Source organism: Lagopus muta, chromosome 4, assembly GCF_023343835.1.
Source record: "Lagopus muta isolate bLagMut1 chromosome 4, bLagMut1 primary, whole genome shotgun sequence".
In the NCBI taxonomy this organism is placed as follows: Eukaryota; Metazoa; Chordata; class Aves; order Galliformes; family Phasianidae; genus Lagopus; species Lagopus muta.
The window spans coordinates 58818375-58831024 of record NC_064436.1 but is presented as its reverse complement, the minus strand read 5'-3'; the positions used below and the strand labels follow the sequence as shown (position 1 = coordinate 58831024).

The window sequence follows — 12650 nt, the reverse complement described above, 5'->3', positions numbered from 1 at the left end:
CAGACGTATGTAGTTGTTGGGGATATTCATTCTCTTCCCTACCTACATTAAATTACACTTGTAAGAACCTTGTGCTGAGATGCCTTTTTGCTGGCTGCTGATCAATTTGTAAAGGTTTGTCTACTCAGGGAAGACTATGATCATCAAACTAATTTGTGAATGTACTAGGCACTAAACCAAGCTCTGCTTAAAACATGTGGACATTCCTGTGCTTAACCAAAACTGACTCTTATATTCATCAGTGCCACACAGAGAGTGTTCAAAGGGCTCAGCCAGTGTTAACTGGGTTATTGTCACGTGTATTTTCACAGTTCTTAAAATTCTCTCTCCAGACATATGCTGTTGTCTGTGCCAGGACTAAAAACTTATAGTCCCTTGTTTGCTTTACAGTCTCCTATCTCTTCATCATATTTGCTCCCAGCTTGCATCTATTGGAATATTTGTATTGATGAGTACAAACCTTATCTACATCATTTTTGTTTTCCCACTGACCTCTAAACTTGATATATTTCTTATCTCATTCTTGAATTCCTATTCTTACAAATGCCATAATTTCTCCAAAGTATCACATTTTCTAGGCACATAAAAATAACCGCTTGTGGTAGTAACAATGCAAACCTTTCTGTATTACCTTGCTGATTTCTGGTGATTGCCCTCAAAGTTCAGTTCACTGAAGAAAATTAAATAGTAATCCAGCTGATTCATTATCTTTTATGATTATCTACACATGTGGGAAAAAATGCCTTTTGTTACTGTATGTATATTTTTTGTTATTAAAAAAAATCTCAATTTCTATTGTTCTTCCTTTTTTGCCTGGCAGACAACATATTGCCTCATTCCTTGATGTAGAGGCAGAGCTCTTTTAGACAAATGTTGACTAATGCTGTGGAACTAAGTAAGAACAGTGTGACTTTGAGAGTCTCTGCAGCAGTTTCATACAGAATTCAGCAGACTGAACTTTGTGTAAGTGCCAGGTTTACTATTTCCCTGCAGAGCTTTGCAGAAGCCAAAGAGGTTGCAAGAATCTGTGAGGGTATGGAAAGTTCTCAAAGGAGGTAGGCCATATATTCCTCTACAAGTGTATAGCTCCCAGAGGCTCTGAACAAGCTCAAATCTCTACAGCAAAATTTAAGACAACGAATGCACTGTGTCTATTGACTTTTTCCAGGTATATGTGCTGGCTGTGGGAAATAATTGCCATAGATATTACTGTCTTTATCTGTTCTAATTATGACAGCCATAATGATGAGATTGGGATGCACAATTATCAGGGCAGAGTGGGGTCCAGCTGCTTTCTGAGTAATGGGGAGACTGACAGATACCACAATCTTTAGGGCAGGGCCTGGCCAATTAAAGCCTGTCCCAGTGCCACACAGCGAGCGGAGCAGGGTGCTTGGGGCACCCTCAGCTCATCAGCCGCATTCCTAGGGATAGGAATCTGAAGCCAGGCTGGGATGAGTCTTTGTTTTGGGCCTGGCTGGATGTCCATGGACATCCTTCAGAGTCACTGGGGCAGGGACTGACGACTGATGATCCTGGGGACATGAAATAGGCTTCTGGGACATGTGCAGGGTTGGGAAAAGACCCACGGAAGGCTGGATAGGGGCAAGCAGGGCTGTTACTGGGTCCTGACACCCAAAACGTACTAAAATTGAGTGCTCCATGAATAATTAGAATCAGATTCAGATATCACTAAGAGTTAAGCTCCTTATTAATTTTGGGGTGATTATGTGGGTGGTTTTGTTTGTTTGTTTGTTTGTGTGTGTGTGTCTGTGAATTTTGGTGTGATGGTTTAGTTTCAAGAGGAGTAACAGAACCTTCAGGTTACTGCCAATTGAACCAGCTTGTGGCAGTCAATATTTGTTGCCGCAGACGGTAATACTTGTGTATTACTGCCTGGCAGTTTACATCCATTGTTTCCAGAGAACTTTTCACCATTTTATACAGTTGGCATACTTTCCTTGGGCAGGTTCTACTGTCTTCCACTTCTTTTAAATGTCAAAGGTTTCTTCACATATCCACAAATTTGTTATATTTACTTTGAGTTCAAGCCAGTAGAATACATGCTACCAACTTCAAAGTTTATATGACCATCAAATAAAGTTTCTCCCTTCTTGATTTGTCTCAGTTGCAAATGTGCAATGTAAGCAAATTGTCTTCCTTTTGGTAATTTGTTTAGTTTGTAACATTGCCATCACATAAAAAAGTTACTGGTTTTATTCCAGAAAAAATATAAAATGTATAAAATGTACAGCATAGAGCTTTCTGTTGTCTGCGCCAAATTAGGACCCTGTAGCCAGAGTGCATCTGAAGGGAAGAAGTTCAGGAGCTTTATCCATTTTCCATCTTACACAGACAGAATTTATGCACTGAGGAGTTACCTGTCTCCGAGCAGAGATGAACCCCACTAGTTCCTGTTTAATAGGCATAATCACTGATAACCGTATGAGAGCTTTGGCCTCCTTTTCACTGGCAGGTTTGCCAGGGCATTTTACTGGACATAGCAGTTAAGTAGGTACATTGATGATCAGTGTGCTGTTCTTAGACTGCAAATAAAACTGTTGTAATTTGCAGGCTCCTAATTTTTCCTCTTCCAGACATCTGCTGCGGCATGAGTGGGTGCACAGTGCATGTGGTCTTACAGATTTACCTGCATTGATTGAGGTGCCACTGTAGCCCTTTGTGTGTGCTTTGGAATTTTACTCCAATCTTAAAATCTTAAATTTCAAAGTTAGCTTTTTAGCAATTACAGGAAGCTCTAGCATGTACTGCTGAAATCTATCTGCTCCAAAGCAAGATTTAAACTTTCAAAACAAGGTGGTTGTGGAAGTGCAAATAACTACTGAGTAGATGTAGTTACTGTATACAGGAAGCAAGGATCAAGTTCAAATAAAAGCAGTGGGCACCACTTCTTAGCAACTGATTTTAAAGTAATTGCAATCTTCAAAGCTATCTATTTATCTCTATAACAGAGGCCTGGGTATTATATACCTAATGAGTTAGACCATTTGAGGGCAAGCTTCTTTCACATTGAAAAGGTATTTTAAACTTTTGCCTTTACCAGATCAACTGTTCAGTCCATTTCAGAGAGATGAGATCAGCTACTTGGAATTTTAATACTGTGTTTCTTGTAAAATGTGTCTCTACTTATTTCCTTGTGCCTGAATGGGAGCTCTAGAAGTGCTGAGGTTCAAAACTGGTTGTCTAATACTCCTATTACTGCTTTGGGGTTTTCAGTAACTACTGGTCACACATGTACCACACATTTGTGGACATAAACACAAATAAATAAGCACAAATAAAACTAGCAATAAAGACACAATCATGTCTCCAAAGGATTTGGAGCCAAGGTCCTGATCTGATAAAAGTATTATGTACTTAACTGTGTGCACCACTTGTGTCTCCATCGACCTCAGTGGGAATATTCACAGTACTCATTGTGGTTCAGTGAGTAAAAATCTTCGCAAATTGGGAGGTAAACTACAGTATGTCTGTTGAAATTTACTTTACTGAAGGTTTTTTTTTTGTTTTGTTTTGTTTGTTTTCATCTGTTTTCATCCAAAATTGCGTGGAGTATTCCTTTTATTTTTAATTTCCTAAATTTCTTTAGAGAATGAGTAACACAGACACTGGTAAGTTGTTGTTTCTAAAGCCAGGAAGGTAAGATGAAGCTTAGAATCTGATGAATTTCTAATTAAACCTGATGGAGCTGTAGGTTCCCTGTTCATTGCAGGGGAGCTGGACTAGATGGCCTTTAAAAGTCCTTTCCAACTTCAATGATTCTATGATTCTATGAAATAACCAATGGATGATGGATGATCATGAATTAGAAATACATATCCATAGTGTAACAGAACATGATTTAGAATAGAACAACAACAGAGTATGAATGAATACTAATCACAATATAGCTGTGAAGGAACTTACAACCAATTGCTAAGATTGAAGTAAACTGAAAGCAAAGTAGTAATTATCAGCAGAAGAGGTCTTGATGCTCTGAAGCAGACATGAAAACAGCACTAACTGGTTAAGTTCCAGATTGATGGGGGAAAGGCAGGATTTTGATATTTTTTTTTCTTTGGGGAGTGCTTCGGGGAGCTTACTTTGAATCAGTGAGAGCAGTTAAAATCATGCAGTGCCTACAGGATCCCAGAGCATACACACACCACCACCACTAGTTATTTGGTCAGAAGTTTTCACCACTGTGCCACACAATTTCCTTTCTGGTCACTTTTCTCCTGCACAGAACATGGTAATGAAATTGCCAGAATAAAAATAATAGCAAAGAGTATTTCAGAAAGTTTTCTTCTGATTCAGTTAAATCAGCAATAGCTGTGCATTGTAGCTCCCTTCAGGGTTTGTTCTTGGGGTACAAGTGATGCTGTCCAAGTGTGGGATGGCAGCAGATCTCAAGGGCCTTAACAGACAGCATCCTGCCATAGAAATAACTGTTACGCATTGCAGGTGTATTGAAGTCTTCTATCGTGTTCAAGAAGAAACACAGTTCTCCAGAGAGACCTAGAAAGACATGAGCATGAACCTCATGTGGCTCAACGAATCCAAGTGCAAGGTCTTGCACCTGGATTGTGGCAACCCCACTATTAATGCAGGCTGGAGGACAAAAGAATTAAACACAGCCCTGTTGAAAAGGACATGAGGGTCCTGGAGGATGGGAAACCAGACATGAGTAAGCAATTTGCCCTTGCAGCCCAGAAAGCCAACTGTATCCTGGGCTGCATGAATAGAAGTGTGGCCAGCAGAGGTCCTCTACACTGCTGAGACCTCACTTGGATACTGCATCCAGATGTGGAGTCCTCAGCACAAGAGAGATGTGGACCTATTGGAGTGTGTCCAGAAGTGGGCTACAAAAGTGCTCCAAGGGATGGAATGCCTCTCCTACAAGCACAGGCTGAGAAAGCTGAGGCTCTTCAGCCTGGAGAAGAGAAGGCTTTTATTTTTAATTTAATAATAATAAAAGGTAGTGGCCTTTAAGCATCTAAAGGAGGGCTGTAAGAAAGGAGACAGACTCTTTCACAGCATCTGTTGTAAAAGAACAAGAGGAAATTATTTCAAACTAAAATAAGAGAGATTTAGATTGGGTACAAGGGAAAAGTCTCCTACAGTGAGGGTGGTCAGGAACTGGCAGAGGTTGCCCAGAGAGGTGGTGGTTGCCCTGTTTCTGGAGACACTCAAGCTCAGGCTGGACCAGGCTCTGAGCAATCCAATAGAGCTGTAGGTGTTCCTGTTCATTGCAGAACTAGAACTATTGCTGGACTAGATGGCCTTTAAGGGTCCTTTCTGACTTTAATGATTCTATGATTCTATAAAATAACCAATAATCAATATAATACAAGTATGGTCATTTCCTCTGGAAATCTCACAGCAGCACCAATCCCCGGTGCAAATCTGGTGAAACCCATTAATCAGCCTTAATTAACTCTTCTTTCCGAGACTGAATTCTCAGGCTGACAGCTTGGATGACTCTGTCTAACAGCACCACCTGGTGACACCTGCCGCGACACCAGAGCTCGGTGATCCAGAGTTTCTCTGGAATATACGTTTTATTCTGCAAGCTTTCGCTCTGCGATGGGAGGCAGCAGCGCAGGAGCCCCGCACAGCAGCTCCCCGCAGCTCCCTTACCGGCGCACGCCCCGCTGCCGCCGGCAGAACGGAACGCGCTGCGCGGGGCCGCGTTGCTCGGGGAAGGCACTGCGCGGAGGCACCGGCTGACGGGGCCGGACCGGCCGCCATGGCGGTAGACATCACCTTGCTCTTCAAAGCCAGCGTGAAGACGGTGAAGACCCGCAACAAGGCGTTGGGAGTGGCGGCCGGCGACAGCGCCCGGGATGAGCTGCTCAAGCGCAGCGCTGCCCGCTCCAGGAGCGACTTCACCGGGCGGGCACGGGAGGTGGTGAGTGCGGGCAGCGGGCGGCCGGGGCGGGGGGGCGGCGGGGCGGCGGGCAGCCGGCAGCCCGCAGCCCTCAGCCCTCTCCGGGGAGCCGGGGCGAGCGGGTGGCTCCTGAAGTCCCGCAGAGCGCCCCGAGGCAGCGCCGTCCGCAGCGGATGTGGGCCGGGAGCCGGCGCTGATGTGGCGGCCGGAGGGCTCCCAGCCCCACCCCCCCACCGAGCCTCCGTTTCGCCGGGCTGGGGCTCGGTGCCGCCGAGCTCTGCTGTGCTGCTGCGGGCTGCCACGTAGGTCGCCTGCGGGACGAGCGGGCGAGTCTTTGTAGTGCTGGGTCGTTCCTTATTGCTCGTTTGTTCCTTGTGTCGCACGGTATGGCTGTCAAACGCTGGGTCCGTATGAACTGCGAGTAAACTAGGGCGTTGTAGCTGGAGAGACAAGCGCTGAAAAGCTAAGGAATTGCTGGGCTGGAGGCTGACCAGCGTTAATAATATTACTGAGTATGATTGTAAACTTGTTGCAGATTCTTTGCCTCCATACTGAGCAAAAGGTGTGGGGGGAAAGTGACGCCGGAGCACGGTGTGAGTGATGCCCTTAATCGGGCACTAGGACACACCTTGGAGGCGTTCAAGGCCAGGTTGACTGGGCTCTGGGCAGCCTGATCCAGTGAGCGGCAGCCCTGCCCATGGCAGGAGGATTGGAGCTGGGTGATCTTTAAGGTCTCTTCCGAGCTAAGCCATTCTGTGATTTGGAAAAGCTGGGAGAAACAGCCTGCTCAACATGCTCTATGAGGAAACAGACTTCCAGAACACATGTGCCAGTGTAGGGCTGGGCAAAGGATGACAGGAACTTTTGGTCCTCAAGAAGGCAATGATGCAGTGATGGACTTTCCACTGTCTCACATTTATAGAATGCTGTTAGAATTTACTGTGTGTGTATTAGTGCTTTTTGGTCAACGAAAACAAAAGCTATGTATTTTTTTATTTTTTGGTCCTTGGACCTTTACTTTGGCATAACTACTTTAAATTCAGGATGCATGGATATTAAATCACACTTTTACAGACTTACATGATAACTTGGTTTTGGTACCTGATTTGATACCGGTACAGATATTACATAGTCCCAGTTTGTGTGACACTTGTTCTCAGCTTTACCATAGCCTTAAACCAACTGATCTGGATATTTTTATATCATTGTCAGCTTTGGAATGTCTCTGGCATATGAATGTCTTTCTGTCTTAGGAAATCTTACTATTTAAGCCTTCTCCTTTACTTTTTATGGCAAGTACAAGCTATTAGGAAGATCATCTGTCAAATATATTATTTGAAAATACTGTAGGGATGAGAATATTTAATCACTGCTGACTGTTCAATATGCATTACAGAAATGGAATTAGGGTTGATACAGCTTATTAAGAGGAATAAAATCAGTGGCAAAGCAGAATCTCACAATGGGCTTGATTCCAACCATGAATTATTACTTTTGTTTTGCTAGGGAGATGATCTGCTTTTTTAATGTTCTTGCAAACAGACTAAAAAATTATGTGTTACAACTTAAATTCTTCAAAAGCAATACCAGACGTATCTGAAATCATGTCCTTGAGAAGGGAGAATTTGAAAGGTTAATTGTTTCTGAGCCTTTAAATGCAAAATTTCAGAATGATCGAATGTCTGTGATTGAAGCTGTTGAACGCATAGGAATGCCAGATTCATGGGGATACAACATCTGTTCTTCATATAACTTCTTTACGCGTATTCTATAGAATGATCAATTCTTTTTTATTTTATTTTTTTAGTTGGTATAATAGGCCCGTATTCACATCAAGGATATGTTTGGTTGCTCTGTTTCATCCTCTGTAATGAGAAGGGAAAATCTCCACGTTCAAGTTAGTGGTTTCAGAACATAGTGAATTACATCTGAGTTTTAAAAGAACAAGAAATATTCAAAATACTCCAAACGGAGGAGAAAAATATGGTGCCTACCAGCCTGAGAGCAACTAATGCACAGGCAGCCCTAGCTATAGCACTGTTTAATTTGCCTTTACATGTGGAAAAAGGAGACAGTCAAGTGAAAATTAGGCCTACTTTGTTCTCTTGGCAGAGAAACCAGAATGTCAATATTAGCACTCAAACTTTTTTTCAGTTATATAAACATCTTCAATAATCCAACAATATTGCATTTTTAAAGACCACCTGCTAATTTCCAGTTAATTACAAAGTATTCCTTTTTTTTTTTTCTTGTTGAAAATGTCAGTTTAAAAATAAAATAACTTGCTTACTGTATTAACTTTTTTATGGGACAGGACATGCATTTACCAGGTCTAGTATAGCCCTGAATGAGACATAACCTCCATAACCTGTATCTGAGAACTAACATTAAAGCGTGTGGCAGAACACGACTGGTGAGTCAGTCTGCATGAGTGAATTGCTCCACGTGTAGCTGAGTGGCTGACTCTAATAGCACTAAGAGGGAAATAGCCACAACTGGTTAAAACTGAACACTTAAATTTCTTATGTTTTATACTGAAGCAGACTGAAAAACTCCAACATGCTTTATTCAGGTTAGTTTATACGATCATTCTGGCTCTAACCGCTACATAAGAATAACTCCCATGAGAGAATATTTGGATGCCAGGCAAGTATATATTGCTTATGGTACAGCCAATTACAGTCCTTATTAGAAATTAATGACTGTGCCAAATTTTGGACAGCTAGTGATATTTCAGCTCACTTTTTAGCTCTTAATGAGAGGTAAATTCTAATAAATTGGGCCCACAGCTGAGGTCATTGGAACTTGTGCTCACGTCTCCCTCATACTGTGCTGAACACTCACTTCTCCCCTCGGAGTTCACTGGGGCTGCATGTTGCAGTCATTTGCATGCATCTGGGATTCCCTTTCCTATTTTCTAGGCAGAATTCTAAATTATACATTTTCAAATGGGAAGCTACAGCGTACCGCACTATATTATTTCAGATTTATCTCTTCCTCTCTGCAAATTGGTTTTTTTGCTTCTCATTTCCTTCATCCTTGTTAGAAAACAGCTCAGGCTAAGAGATGGAAGGCAAAGTTGATAATTTAAATTAGGGGGGTAGAGACTTAAAAAGCAGGTTAAGGGAACAGCAGGGGAAGGATTTTAAAAAGATTTTTGGAGACAAAACGCTAGCCTTGTTTAATGCAATGAGATTAAAAGCCAAATCGCTAATGTTCCCCATGTGATGCTTCTGGTTTTACTAAAACTTCCATCAGTAACAGTGGTGAGGATATAGGTTGGCCCTGAGGGAGGAGCTGTGAACTCTTGTGTTTTGAGAAGATCTGAAATGACTGTACAAATGTCTGTTGTCCTCCCTTTCCCTTGTTTGTTTGCTTTTCAGCACATTCTTAACTCCATGGGAGTTATTTCTGAACATAGGCCGAGCAGCTGGTTTGAAAGCTGGCTTGGGAAACAGCTTCCAAAGCTGCCCACTGAGGTTGTTTTGGTTATCTGGGCATCACGTGGTGCTGCAGAGTCCTCCAGGGCTGCAGGGTGGGTTTGAGGGCAGAGGGTTCCCTCTGCTTGTCCTTTTCTTGCCTCCTTCCAGGGCCCACTTGTGGGAAGTTCTTTCTTGGCTTACAGTTGTTGGAGAAATTATTCAATGTAGGTGGTTACTATGAACTCTTTGCAGCCTATGGTCTTCATTTAAGTTGATGTCTGCTGTGAGCTGTTATTACCTTGCTGAAAAATAGGAACTAATGGAAGATTGTTGTACACATGGAATTGGAAGAAACCTGAGGTTTAATACACATGGCTTCCTTCATATCTCAAATACAGAGTACATCTGTGTGACTGGGACAGGGTGGCAGGTGCTCTGGGATGGGAAAAGCGGGAGTGATGTGATGGGATGACAACAGGGTGAGCAGGCTGAGCGGGAGGAAAGCAGGCTGGTACAGCTGGGAGAAGGGACAGTCAGCTCTGAAAGGATAGCAACAGGGATGCAAAGGAAGGAATGAAAAATGGAAACTGATACAGAGGATGTCAGAATATAACTAAATTAGGTTAGAAAAAGAAAGATGTGACAGCAAGAATGGAACTTGCAGTTGTGCATCAGCTTACTGTCTTTGAGTTCTTTATCAAAGTTAAAATAGTGACCTGTTCTTTCTTCAAGAACTATTTAGGTACGTTGAAATTGCTAGAAACTTTAATATTTTTATTTATATATTTTAAACCTATAATCTTGTTTGTGACAGAAGTGAACTTACATATAAGCAAAGAAGATTGTAGGTTACCAGAGTGATACTGCACTTCTTTTCTCTGTGCATACTGTATGGTCGTAACGTTGCATAGAGAGGGATACTTTTTTTTTTGACTGTTGAAGGGCACTACTTCTGTTAGCTTCAAGAAAACAGAATTGGATTAAGCAGCTTCTTCCGCTATGATGATTAGCAAACAGAATTTCTGAGCCATCCTAGATAGTGATTGCTTTCAGCTCTCAGATGTGTTGAAGTAGTCATAAATGAGGGAGATGATTTAGGATACCATGTAGGTGTTGTCCAGCATGTGAGACAAACAAAACTCATCTGAAGTTGAACATGTTCTCACTGGATATTAGGAAGAATTTCTTCTCAGAAGAGTGGTGAGGCATTGGCACAGGCTGCCCAGGGAGGTGGTGGGCTGGCTGTGCCTCGAGGCATTTCAGCAAAGGGTAGATGTAGTACTTAGCTACATGGTTTAGTGGGTGATAGTGGTGGTAGGTGGATGGTTGGAGCAGATGATTTTAGATGTCTTGTCTGATCTTAATGGTTCTGTGGTTCTGTGAATGTCATCCAAATCTATTCCCATCTTTGCTTTTCCACTTCACTTGCACTTTCAATACACTGCTAGCTTGACACTTCCAGGGGGATATATACATATATAAGTGTGCGTGTGTCTACGTATATGTGTGCATATATATATGTGTATATTGTTGTTACTGTTGACTTTTAAAGTTTTAATGTAGACTTAAATATTCATTCAGAATTGGTAAGATGAATTCCTGCAGTACAAGCTGGAACTGTTTCCCACTTTTCCAAAGTGGAAAGTGAGACACGGGTTTCAGGTGAACATCAGCAGAGGTTCTCTGAGGACACAGGACTCCTCAGGGTCTTGTTGGTCTGAGGCTGAAGATAAGAGGAGAGACTTGTTAAAAATGAAATCTCACTACATTTACTGGATTTCTAATACAGAGTAATATTCTAAGTAGGTTTTTATGGTATGGTCATTTAATTATTATTTTAATGGAAAAGCCTTGTTCTGGGAAAAAAATAAATGAAGTCCTCAAACATTTAGCGCATATGGGATGTAGCAATTTATTTTAATTGAGAAGATGGGAGATAACCTTGCTGCTGAACACTGAGGGGATTTCTGGCATGAAACGCACACTGGAGGTCTGATGTGATGAAGAGGAGCTTTGAAGAGAGCCCTGTCTGTGTGACAGACAGAGAACTGCATGGATCCTGGAGAAGAGGAAAGAGGGTTCCGGCAGCAGGAAGAAGGAAGTTTGTCAGTAATTTGCATTTTGGTCAGGAAAAACATTATCATATGGAAAGTGTGGTATCATCTGCTATTGACATGAGTAAAATATAGACAATTGCATTGGATTTCTTTTTTTCTTTTTTTTTTTTTTTTTTTTTTTTTTCCTTGCCTATTTTCAAGGTGGTTTGGATGTCCTTACAAAGGAAAACAATTTCAGTTTGCTGGGCTTCTTGGTATTTCTCTTTCCGAAAAGAAAGCTGTAATTTCTTCAAGAGTTTTTGGCTGAACTAATGGTCTCCCCTCGTTCTCCCCTATCTCCTTTAATTCCATTTCAGCCTTTTTACCTTCCTTTCCCCTTTTTCAGGAAAGAGCACAATGCATACAAACAAACAAACAAAAATTGCTTAGTCTTAGAACACTTTTATACATAAGACATCCTGTACATGAGATCTGTCTTCATAACTAGTTCTCTTGCATTAAAAGTAAACGATGATAGCAAACAGACACATGAAAGGCAAACATAATGGTGATGAAAGCCATTTAATGATAAGTGGAGAAACAAATATTTGTTGAAAATAAAACTGTGTCTAAAGGCTCTAATGCTGACTTTTGGAAACATTACCATATAGCAGTGTTAGCAATACTGTGTGTCCTGTACAGTAGATATTGTTTAAAATTGCTTGGGAACTGGAGCTTGCAATTGTGAGCTTGGAATGTCCTGCAGATAATTAAGTTGTGGTCAGGCTTTAGAAAAATAAAAAGTTCTCGAACTGTGATTTTACAAACATGCTACAATAACATTGCTTTATATTTAACAGTTTCTTATAGAAAGCTGATACTCTCATGAGGCATTCACTAAAGGTAAAACATCAAGAAAGAAAAAATATTAAATTAAAACTTCACTTAGGATGTTGACAGTTGGCTTGTAATATTAAACAGATGTGCATGTTCTTGGGATATTCTTCATTTAGAACTTTGTTTCATACCCATTTTCAAGTGACAGCTACTAATTTTTGATTAATTTAAAATTCCCTTTTCTTCAGTTGTCTTTGATATATATAATTTTCTTCAGGTCAGTTCAGCTGGATTGTGATGCACACTGCAGTTTCTGTTGTGTTGTCCAAGGAGAGAGCTTTATCTAGGCTTAGATTGAAGGAGAGCTCATTCAACTCTGTTTTTAAAAAAAAAATAAATTACACGTATGGAAAGATCCTTTGGCTAGACGTTGCCCTTGCATGTGTGAGCAGGGCACTTGTTGAT

The 12650-nt window shown here is 41.5% G+C and overlaps 1 protein-coding gene across 3 annotated transcripts in view; it reads left to right on the top strand.

The window, feature by feature from the left end:
* The window catches only part of STX18 (syntaxin 18), a 152745-nt gene that overhangs the window by 95371 nt on the left and 44724 nt on the right, over positions 1-12650 (top strand). The window contains exon 1 of one of the 3 annotated variants that reach the window (XM_048942149.1): positions 5692-5911. The exons of the other annotated variants lie outside the window; for them this stretch is intronic. Within the exon in view, the coding sequence (XP_048798106.1) occupies positions 5750-5911 (162 nt within the window). The 5' untranslated portion in view covers positions 5692-5749. Of the gene's footprint in view, positions 1-5691; positions 5912-12650 lie in introns of those variants that run through there. 3 annotated transcript variants of the gene reach the window in all.